This window comes from Apis florea, unplaced genomic scaffold (assembly GCF_048593485.1).
Source record: "Apis florea isolate Af1SG1 unplaced genomic scaffold, ASM4859348v1 contig_2293_pilon, whole genome shotgun sequence".
In the NCBI taxonomy this organism is placed as follows: Eukaryota; Metazoa; Arthropoda; class Insecta; order Hymenoptera; family Apidae; genus Apis; species Apis florea.
Genome location: NW_028256554.1, coordinates 6,508,136 through 6,520,140, shown reverse-complemented (window position 1 = coordinate 6,520,140; position 12,005 = coordinate 6,508,136). Strand labels below are relative to the sequence as shown.

The 12,005-nt window shown below is 22.9% G+C and overlaps 2 protein-coding genes across 20 annotated transcripts; both read left to right on the top strand.

Annotated features, from left to right (window-relative positions):
* Positions 1-640: 640 nt before the first annotated feature.
* On the top strand, positions 641-1,581 carry LOC100869071 (GSK3-beta interaction protein). Its single transcript, XM_012487914.3, has one exon. It carries the CDS (start codon positions 1,043-1,045, stop codon positions 1,397-1,399), a length of 357 nt encoding a protein of 118 aa, XP_012343368.1. The 5' UTR covers positions 641-1,042; the 3' UTR covers positions 1,400-1,581.
* A 20-nt stretch (positions 1,582-1,601) lies between these two features.
* Positions 1,602-11,314, top strand: Dmtn (transmembrane and coiled-coil domain 2 protein Dmtn). 19 transcript variants are annotated; one of them, XR_015290884.1, is made up of 13 exons: positions 1,602-1,676; positions 2,042-2,551; positions 4,442-4,587; positions 4,821-5,016; positions 5,580-5,745; positions 5,928-6,156; positions 6,550-6,594; positions 6,918-7,000; positions 8,063-8,355; positions 8,444-8,844; positions 9,227-9,359; positions 9,476-9,583; positions 9,687-11,314. XR_015290884.1 is itself a non-coding variant. In XM_012487912.3 (12 exons), exons 3-11 carry the CDS (start codon positions 4,451-4,453, stop codon positions 9,351-9,353), a joined length of 1,707 nt encoding a protein of 568 aa, XP_012343366.1. In that variant the 5' UTR covers positions 1,602-1,676; positions 2,042-2,551; positions 4,442-4,450; the 3' UTR covers positions 9,354-9,359; positions 9,476-11,314. The 19 variants fall into 19 exon arrangements, 10 of the variants coding, with proteins under 10 accessions (XP_012343366.1, XP_012343363.1, XP_086760097.1 ...); XR_015290883.1 differs by having other exon boundaries at positions 9,197-9,359; XR_015290882.1 differs by having other exon boundaries at positions 8,024-8,355.
* The last annotated feature ends 691 nt before the right edge of the window (positions 11,315-12,005 follow it).

Below are 12,005 nucleotides of genomic sequence, written 5' to 3'. Positions count from 1 at the left end.
TCACTATTTATAATTTCTTGTTTAAATAAAAGAAAGTGATAGTAGTTCATGTTCATATAGAGAAGAAAATTTAATTGGCAAGAATTTATTTAATCGAATAATTAAAATTTTATTCCAATAAACATAGTAATAATATTAATAATAATTTTATGCAATTGTAATTAAGAAGTCCTGGATGTCGAGTATAATAAAAGATATGATCTGTTCCAATTACACTTTATATGTTCTATAAGTGAAATTGATAAATAAATGTGAACCTCATTACTACCTAATAGCATTACTATTCTTTTATTTTTAAATAATTATGAAATTAAACTGGGAATTAAAACAAGAATAATTAATTTCTTTTTTTTCTAAAAATATCTCATTTTTAGAATTTATAAACTAGAAGATTTAAAAATCTATTATTAATATAAATGATTTTCCATTTTGAATTATAATTGTATTGATCTTTTAAAAGCTATTTGAGCTACTGTCCAACTAATATTAAATAGAAAGATTATTATTTTATATAATATGCTTGAAAATTGTCTAAATTGTTATTGCATTAATATTTTATCTTTTTGCATAATAAATTTTCCCGCTTATTGGTTCAATGTTGCGGCAAATTTAATAACAGATAACGCAACGAGATGGCGTTCCGGAAGGCTAGATGTTACATACAAAGAATTTACTATTAGTGTGTATTGAGAGTGCATTTGGTGCACATGTACTTGGGATTACATGAGTTTGATTGTACGATATAATTTATCAATTACGCAGTGTCAAAGTCTAAACTGATCACAGATCACAATTACTGAATCGTCACTGAAAAACGATATTATATATTCCTTAGGAATAAATAAGTTTGATAGATAATTACATAACCGTTTGTTCTTGGTCTTTGACCCGCATTCTAACCTGTCACGTGCCATCATTGCATGTAAAAAGTGAACGATATTTAGCATAATATTGATACAACTGTAACGCTATCAAATTGCCTAAAATATTACATGCGTCGATAAATATATTACATGTGAGATAATATCGTCGAAGCTTGAGAATGAAGGAAGAGGTGATTAATCAAGAGTTGGATAAGGACCAATGGAAATTAGAAGCTCAAGCTATTATAAATGACGTGAAACAACATGTAATGGACATAAAAGTATCAGAAAAATTACAAAATAGTAATCAGTTCTTCTATTTAAATTTAATCACGTTAGAAAACTTGAAGTTTTGCATAGAACTGTCAAATGCTGGTTTTACCATTGTTGGTAATGAACACGATAACATATCAAATAGAGGAAACGAGCAGTTCGAAACACTATATAGCTTGTTGAATTTTATTAGTCCGCAATATAGATATTCTTTTGGAAATTCAGTTATTGATAAACTCAAACAATTAAATGACTTCCAATGAACAAATTCGATTATTGATATTTTGATATTTTCATTCCTTATTTTTACATTATTATCACGAAAAAATTATTACAACGTTAAATATATATATATATATATTAACAAATGTTAGATTTAATTATTTGAATATATTTTTTAACAATAATTATTTTAAATTTAAAATAAATTATGATTATCGTCAAATGCATTTTCTCTTTGTGCAGTATTTAATCCGAATTTAGCCGAAGATATCCGAGTAATATAGTAATTTGCAAGGACAGTATCGTATTTGGTACATGGTAACAAGTTTTAAATTTTTCTGTTTTTTAATATGTACAATTATAGTACATGAAAATTCATGAAGCAATAATATTAATAATATTAATAATATTTTCAAAAAAATTAGTAATAATAGACAAAAATTATTTCTATTTTTAATTGGTACGTAATTTCGTTATATAATATTACAAAAATTTATTTATTTTCGATTAATAAAACATATGTTTCGAATAAAATATTAAAAAATTAATAATTAAGAAATAATAATAGAAATTAAAAATTTTCGATTTCTGATAAACAAATTTATTATATCATTTTTAAATGATCTTGAGACTAATGAAACTTATTTAATCATATTATATTATATTTAAAAATAACATTTCAGATTTGTATAAATATTGTGATGGATACTGCAATAGATACGATACTGTGATATTGACGAATCGCGCGTTCCTAGGAAATATCCCTAGGAATCAAAAGATCAGTCAGTGCAAGTGGTAATATCGGTTGTGTTTACCCCCTCCTTTACGTTCGTTGCTCTGTGTTCCGTTTGGCGTATTCCACTGTCGAGTTGTGAAGTAACGAAGCGGTTTCGCCGAATGTGGCGTATCGTGTGTGCATTTTATGATGTTTCTGAATGAGTTTACCGTTGATTAAATGCCTAAGAACGACACAGTGTATCCTGTTTGTTAATATTACAGTGAATAGTGCGACGATGTTAAACGGTGAGCGATGACACGCCCGTGAAAAACGATAACAACAGCTATCCTTTGATTGACCAGAAACGATAGAGAAAACGCAATACGCGAAGAACCCTTTTTGTGTATTTTTTTGTGACATTTATTGATAAAAACATGCTTCAGCCAAGAGCTACATACATCAAACGATAAAAAAGGTAAGTGACAAATATTTCGGTTAATCGAATGTCAAAAAACCGCGAAATCTTGACAGGTCATTTGTTTTTATTCGATAGTCATACCCATTTCTCAATATTAACGTGAAAGGGGTGGGACAATTGCTTCCTATATCTCTTTTGAACCTATATAACTGCAGACAACATCATATATGTGGAAATGAGTCGCGATAGTAACGTAATATCATAGGTTGCTAAATATTGTCAATCTTTGTTTGCGCATACATGCGTATTTCAAATTTTCTTTCAATTTCACAAATTTTTTATAAATATATTTAGTTTTTCAATGAATCCAAACCACATTAAATGAATAATTTTACCAAATCTCTGTGTTTTATATATTTGACAAGTATACAAAGTGACATTATTATTTTCGTTAGAAATTCTTAATTTATATAAAAACCGCGCTATATTTGTTTCATTCATTTTTCATTTTCAAAGCTTTTAGTCGACATTTTCTAATTTATATCGTATAAAATTTTCTGATTTCTTATGATTTCCCTGAATATAAAAGTTCACATTTGGTATGTTTAAATTTTACTGATAATATTTCGTATAATAAAAAATACATTATGAAGTAAAAGAAGTAAAATAAGACGTAAAATTTTTCAGTATAATATTTAATTTATTTATAATGTTATCTAATATTAAATTCGATATTTAATATTAAATTATAAATATTTTCACATATCATATTTTATATTTTAATTATTAATATATATTATATTAAATTTTTTTAAGAATAAAATAAAAATCTATATCAATATTAGTAATTGAAAGATGAATAAAGTATCGCATTTTATATTGTTTTCTATTACACATGATATTTCACGTAATATGTTCGTCATACTTCGAAAGTAATGTCGATGTTCTAATTATGATAATCAGAATGATTCATCAGTTAAAAGATTGGGTTAAAGGTAATAGAATGTGAAAAAAGTAACTATTTAACTAAGTAACTAAAGTAACTAAGTAATTCTTTTTTAGATATTTCGTTAATAATTTAATGAATAATGAAATTTAATTCATAGATGATTTGTTATTTTATTCAACACGAAATTAATAAATAATTATTTTAAATAAAGCTTTAACATTAGATATATAATTCTATTTAGTACAAATCATAAAAGTAGGGCAGTAAATTTATTATTTAAGTGTTAATTAGTCTATGACCATTATAATGAATAAACTAACTGAATAAATTATAACAAATGTATTCTAAAAAATTCGAATTGTACCAATTTTACTAATCAATCAATTTTAAAAGAACATTATAAAATAAATATATAAGAATCAAATAAATTTTTTATTTTAATATTTAATTTTGTAATATATATTCTTTTATTTACTTACATTTTTTTTGTTAATTTTTAATAAAAATTTAATTAAATTAAATTTCAGTAAATAAGTTAAAAAAATATTATTAATTTTTATATTTTATTTATCTATTAATTTGTTTGATTATATTTCTTTCATGTATATTTCAATCAATTTAATCATATAAAAAGAAATCTTATGATTAATTTTGATAACATTTGATAAAAACGAAATTGATAAGAATTATACTGTACTTATATGAATTTATGAATAATAATAATCTCAAAATAAATAATGCAATATAAAAAAATGATATATATTTTTTTAAAAATTATATGTATTAGCTAATTTTTTTATATATTACATTTTTAATAGATATTAAATATTTTATTAATTTGAACTGTTAATAAAAAGTAATAATTTATCAATGAAGAAAAAATATATTTATACTTTTTGATAAATCATACATATAATAAATCATTTCAAATTCAAATATTTATTTTTCATATTTTTTATTACAGTTATATTAAAGCAGTTAGATGATAATTTTTTCAGGAAAAAGGAATGGATAATTTGATGATAACTACATCAAGTAAGAATAGTTCACGCAGTACATCACCTAAGAGAAGAAATACATTTATTTCATCTCAACAATTATCAGCTACTTTGGAATATATTCCAAAAATACGTAATGTTTCACTGTAAGATCTAATTTTTAGTAGATGTTAATACATGTGCTTGCATAGATTAAAATTAAAAATTCTTATTTTTTTGTAGTATTTTACATGAAACAGAATCATTAAGCTTATGCTTCAATATGATATAATTAATGATACAATATTTTGTACTTACAAATAAGAATACTAAGTTCCTAAAAAAATAAATGAAAAGTAAATAGAAGGAGCACAGTACAAAACTAAATTTGACTTCTCAGTTCCCAAACAGGGGAGGATAGTACAGGCAGTGGAAGTAGTGGTGGTGAAGGCAGTCTCAGCATGAAAGGTAGTAGGCAAAAATCACCAGGAACTGTGATTCGAGTAGATGCTATGGATGAATCAAATACCAATTTAATCACTGCCGAACAAGATGAGTTTGTGCCAAATATTCATCTACCAACTGATGATGATGGAGTATGTATTTTAATTACAAAATAATTTTAATTTCAAAATGTTTAAAATTTTTAATTTTAATTTTTATATTTATGTTTTATTGATATTTTTATTTTTAAATAAATATTTTTACCGATTATATATAATTTCATTTTGCAATAATAAGAATGTGTTTATAATATTTAAAATTATTGTTGAAATATTAAAATTAATGAAATTAATATTAGCTCTTTGCTTAATTATTTATTACAATAGCATATGATTGTATATGCTTACATAAAGTTACTTATATAATGACATTGTTATGTATAATGACAATTACATTGTATTACAAGGTCATTAATCAGTACTGTATAATTAGTATTATTATTAAGATTATGTTTGTATTGCATAATATTATAAATTACTTTGAAATTAAACCTATTGATATTTATAAATCTGGAATATGATATAAGTTATTGAACAATGTTCAAAGAATGTTTGTTAGTTATTGTTAGTTATAATTTGAGTTCTAAGAGTTAAAATTATGAATTAATTGTATATTTTATGTATATTGTAATTAATATAATTAAATTTATTTACAGGAACAATACCATGCAACACAATCGTTCCTATCAAATGGCTCTTCTGAATTAATAACTGATGATGTTGACTCTAATTCTGCTCGTGTTTGTCAAGCAATTGAAAACATTCAAAATAAAATTGCTAAAACACGAGAACTTATAAGAATAGAACAAACCACACGTGATGGTAATTTTCAATTATTAATAATTAATATAATACTGATATACATTACATACTAAAGTGTTAAAAGTTATCTATTTATCTAATAAGTAATAATGTAACTTATAATAATTTATAATGAATGCTATATATAATAATAATTTATTTTAAAATATGTTGTAAATGTAAAGTTTAATATTTTTTTTTAGAAAATGTCAATGAATATTTAAAATTAGCTGCAAATGCAGATAAGCAGCAACTTACCCGAATCAAAGCAGTATTTGAGAAGAAAAATCAAAAATCAGCGCACAGTATTTCTCAACTCCAAAAAAAATTAGATAGTTACACAAAAAAATTAAAAAATTTTGAGTTGAATGGTGCACCTACAAGTCATAGACAACCAAGAGAAGTGCTTCGTGATATGGGACAAGGACTCAAGTAAATATATTTTATTCCTTATTAACATTATCTATATACTATATACTATACTATATACTATACTTTTTTAATAATAAAAACAAAAAATATTAAATAATATTAAATTATTAATGTATATATATATGTAGACTTCTTTTTATTTTTATTTCAAAATATTTATATTTATAGAATATAAAAATATGCAATATATAAATATGTAATATAAAAATATGATTTAAACATTCTTGATTTAAATTTTTATGTTTTACACAAAAATAAATTTAAACATTAAAAATAATTTTTTTAGCGCATTTTTTATGTATTATTTCTTATTTTTTAATTTATTTTTTATTATTCTAAATATAAAGTATGAGACAATATGAGTCTTTCATCTAATTTAAGATTCACTTCCAGAAACGTGGGTGGCAATATTAGAGTTGGAATCAGTGGTTTTTCAGGGTGAGTGTTAATGTGAAAATAGATTTCAGTATCTTCCTATCATATTATCATATTGTTATAAATTGAATTTTAAAAATTATTCTATAAAAAAGAAATTGAAAAAAATGAAAAATTGAAAAAATAAAAAAAACATATTTAAAATCATAAACATAAAATTATATATTTATAAATATATAAAATATGAAAAACATAAAAATTATAATTCTAATATATTTTTATATATGTAAATTTAATAATTTTTTATATATAAACTTTTCATAATTTTTATGAAATTGCAATTTTGCAGTAATTATTTACGTCTAATTTTTTTTTATACATTTCAGAAGTGTAATGTCTAAACCAAGAGAATTTGCACATTTAATAAAAAATAAGTTTGGCAGTGCTGATAACATAAATACTTTATCTCGTGAGTAATGTATATTATTTTTTAAATTAATTAACATAACATTACTCAGATTATGTATATTCTTTAATTTTTAAATAATATTTATTATTAAAAGCATAAAATTTTTTGTGTTTAAAGAGCACAATAACTAGCACATATTGGCTTATGCTAATAAATTGTGATACTACAAGCGATAGAATGCACGTTTTTTTAATTTATAATATATATACATATATATGTAAATACACATATATACTAAAATTTTTATAATTTTATTTTGGTTAATAATATTTTTATTATATTAAGAATAATTTTTGTTTGAAATAAGATGGAAATTTATTGATATAATGATTATTCATATTGTAATAATCACACGATATTTTTCCATTTATTTAAATATTGGAGAATAAATAATATTTAATATTTTGCGCTGTCGTGGCAGTTGAAAGTAGTAAGTAACATTTGGGCTAAATTTTTCTATTATATATTTCTTTTTTTATATATTTCATAAACATACTATTATTTAGTATGTAAATCTTAATAATTTTTTCACTATAATTTCTGTTCTATTCTATTCTATTCTATTCTATATTTTATATTTTATTAATAGATTTTATGTATTTTATTTATAAACAATTTTCAAATGAAAATGTTGTGTTTATATTTATATTATAAATTTTATATTTTTATTATTGTTTTATGTTACTTAATGATTTTGCCTTATCTTTAATGGCTTTTATAAATTTTGATACTTGCTTCCTTATATATTAGTTATCCAATACATCAACAAAACATAATTAAATATGTAAATAAATTTAAAAAAAAAATTATAAAGAAAACAATTTGAAAATATTAATTTTACAGAATATTTTATGACACATTATTGATATAATTATATATAAAAATATTTTTATTATCAATAACTTTATTTAAAAAAAAATATGTTACAATATGAAAAACTACATAAATTCATTAACTGTTAACAAAGGCAAAATAATTTGGTATTGGATAACATTCTAACTTGCGACGTCTGTGTCCCTGCAGATGGCTCGACTTTTTATGTAAACGATACACCGCGTGCAGGTAATGGAGATAACGCTAGTGTTGAAGATGAAAAAGCTCATCATGGTTCAGCGACGCTTCCTGGTGGATGTAGTTTGGGATCAACTCATAGTGCTGCAGCAATGAAATTTCCATCCGAAGAAGGATCCGAATGTTCTAGCGTTACAAGCGAAAGCGGACCTGGTAGTAGGGGGCAAGCACACACATGTCACAATAGTAATAATGCTGCACTTAGTCTCAAATCTATTTTCTCAGAGCTACAAGAACATAGAGAAAATCTGGAGAGAATGAAAGATAAATTAGAAGGTTTAAAGGTTTGTTTTTAATGATTTGAAATCTAAACAACAATTAAAAAATTCGAATAAATAATAATTATGTTTACAATTTTGTAATTAATTTTAGAGTTTACAACAAGAAGTGACATATCTTTCCCATGCTTTACAAGAGGAACGTTTTAGATGTGAGCGTTTAGAAGAACAAATTAATGATTTGACTGAGCTGCATCAAAATGAAGTAGAAAACTTGAAACAGACTATAACAGATATGGAAGAAAAAGTGCAATATCAAAGTGAAGATCGTTTAAGAGATATACATGAAATGTTGGAAAGTTGTCAAACTAAAATTTGTAAAATGGAACATCAACAACAGCAACACCAACAATATGTCACGTTAGAGGGTTTGGATAATAGTAATGCAAGAGCATTAGTTGTAAAGCTTATAAATGTGGTATTGACTGTGTTGCAAGTTATTCTACTTCTTGTCGCGACAGGTGCTGGTATAATGATGCCTTTTCTTAGGACTAGGTACAGTTATTTCATATTGTAAATTATTTATTATTTTTATTTTTCAGAGAATATTTAGAATTAATATTTAATATGTAATAATTTGTTAAAATATATTTATTTCAGCTTAAAATCTTCATAAAGTACATATAATTTATTTCAAGATATATAATTTATTTATTTTTTTATATTTATAATAAATAATTAACTATCATATTATTTAATTATACTTATCGGCATATATATTTTACTGAACATTCTTAACTTTTTTTATTTTACATACATCTCATTTCATACTTCATCACGTACATTGTCATCTGATTTTAATTTCGCACACTCATTGTTTTATTTTGTTTTCACATCTCTGTTGCAGTTGTACTAAGCCTCATTGTTTCATGTGCAGGGTGCGCATATTAACTACTACGCTTGTTGTATTGGGCATAGTATTTGTGCTCAAACAATGGCCTGAGGTTCACGACGTCGGCAGTCACCTCATGCGCCATCTTAAACAGACGCTCGCTGTTAAGTAGCACATTGTAAGTAAATAATTACTATTTTAAAAATTGGAAATGTTTTATAAAAATTCGTGAAATTTGTATAATTTAATATTTTATTAATTCAGAATATAAAAAATAAATATAATTTATTTTAGGGTTATTCTAGGGTATATTTAAATTAATGACCCTGTAATGAAGAAAAATTGTACACAATGATCAACATTTTGGACCTATTTATGTGCTGTAGTTTTGGAGCAATAATAGTAGGTATATGCGCAAATGACTTTATTTATATTTTAAATTCGACATTCACTATTACTATATTAAATCAGATGAATGATCAAATCTATTTGATACTGTTAACAGAATTACAATACATAAAACATATTTTGCTGTGCAAAAATGTTTCACTTATGAAGGAGAGATTTTCTAGAGATGATAAATGCAAAAGTATCATTTATCTCTTGTGCAAGTATTATAAATTTATTTACGATCTTTTTATTTTTACTTGAGTAATTTTGTTAAAAAAGAAAAAATAAAGAGAAATATACGTATTTACTATTTAATATTACTTGCGCGCGAATAAAACAACTATTATAATTTAAAATGAAATAAAATAATTTCTATAAAATATGAAAGAGACAGTAATAATAATGCTGTACACTGATATTGCTTGATTACATACGGCACATTGTTAGAAGAATTTACTCTAATATGCGTGCGATTAAATTTACTTTTACATGAATTATTGATTAATATGAAATTAAAAAAAAAAATTATTAAACAAGCGAAAGTATTGATTAAAAAATAAAAAAAAATTCTATCATTAGTGTCTGTGGGAGGTGCTATTATCATTTTCGGGAGTGGTTTGTACATTCGATATTCTAGTAATTAATTTTTAATAATTGCAAAGATTATAAATACATTCTAAATAAAATATTTGTAATTAAAATCATCCAATTTCTAAACAATAATATAAATTAAAAAAACAATAGAATATTTAGATAATTGTATAAATATTCTTTATTTCAAAATGATTATTATAAAATATATAATATATTCTTTAATGATGACAAAGAAATAGTTTAATTTGATAAAATTGTAGAAACTGCATCCTTATATATAATTTAAGTACATTCATGAGAACATAAGAAAGAAAAACTATTTGAACAAACATTTATATAATATTCAATATCAAAAAAGGACCAACATTTTTTTTTTTCCTCTTATTCTATAATGTTGATTTATTTCATATAAAAAAAATATATCTTTAGAAATAAATAACATCATTTATTATATTTAATAGTTTCAAACCACCACAGACACAAATATGCATGCATATTATATTGAATATAAAGAAATGAACCATGACACAGATGTTGAAATGAGAGAAAGACTGATGGATTACATCGCTGTTACAATTGTGAGTAATATGATACTTGTGACAATTTTATGTTGCTATTATCATTGAAAAAGTGTTGAAACGGTAAAACGATTGAAAAGAAAAAAAAAACCACCATAATTAAAATAGTACAATTATACGAAAAAAATGATTCTTAAATTAATATAGGTGCTCAAATCTACGAGTGTATAAAATATTTTGGTTTACATAATTTTTTGATTTTATTGTCATTATTGGCGAAATGTCATTTATTTCATTAGTTTTGTAATTTTTGATTTCCTCAAGCACAGTGTCATGAATTATCATAAGGTTTTACAGTTCAATTATTTTATGCATATAAAGAAAGGCAAACAAAAAAATTATTTTTTGGTAATAAATATTATCTTTTTATCGCTTAATATGTAAAGTTTTCTTTATATATAAATAATACATATAATTTCTAATTTATATTAAATTCGAACATTATCATTTTTATTATTTGTATATGTTGAATTATGTAATATTATCGTTTCGCTGACCATTAAAAAATTACGAAAACTCGTTATTAATTGATAGATAAAATCTGTAAATAAAATAAACTTTCTGTATTTCATTTTTTTATGCCTGTTATTCGTGAATACAACATCAAATTTCCTATTTTTTTATTTAAGACTATAGTTCTTTAAAAAAAATGCTATTTACATATATATATATTATTATCATTCTTTATATTTTATTGTTACAATCACTTTTATAATATTTGTTAAACATAATTTTTATAATATTTATGTATGTTTAATGCGAATACTGCCACGAATATAATATAAAAAATAAAAATTAATAATTTACAAAAGATATGAAAACTATATTAATTAAAATTTTATATACATATTGAAGATCAAAAAGAAAAGGAAGTTTGATCGTGTATTTATAACTTCATCAGGCAAGATTTTGTATTTCAATATACCGCGTATATTCTTTTTTATTTTCTCAAATTGACTTTCTTTATAAATGTATTTTAAAAATTTATTCAATATTAAATTTATTAATAATTATTATAATGTTTCCTTCGAATAATCCTCTTGCGTTCCTAAAAATAGTCGTTTTTTATGTCTATAAATTTATAAATATGTCGCTGTGACTATACTAAGTTTATAATAAAAGCGTACAAGTTAAAAATCAGTTTTGGGATCAATATAATTATATGTACAAAATTTTAACAAACAATTTTCTGTCTGTATTTATACTAAAAATTCACAAAAAAGAAATAATTATAATAATGATTAAGAAATAATTATAATAAT

What these genes read in the sequence shown, in the direction of transcription:
- LOC100869071 (XM_012487914.3), top strand. Translation starts at nt 1,043, where the DNA reads ATGAAGGAAGAGGTGATTAATCAAGAGTTGGATAAGGACCAATGGAAA.
- Dmtn (XM_012487909.3), top strand. Translation starts at nt 4,451, where the DNA reads ATGGATAATTTGATGATAACTACATCAAGTAAGAATAGTTCACGCAGT. An exon ending in AGAACAAACCACACGTGATG is followed by an intron (nt 5,746 to 5,927) that starts GTAATTTTCAAT and finishes ATTTTTTTTTAG; the next exon opens with AAAATGTCAATGAATATTTA. An exon ending in ATGCCTTTTCTTAGGACTAG is followed by an intron (nt 8,845 to 9,196) that starts GTACAGTTATTT and finishes TCTCTGTTGCAG; the next exon opens with TTGTACTAAGCCTCATTGTT.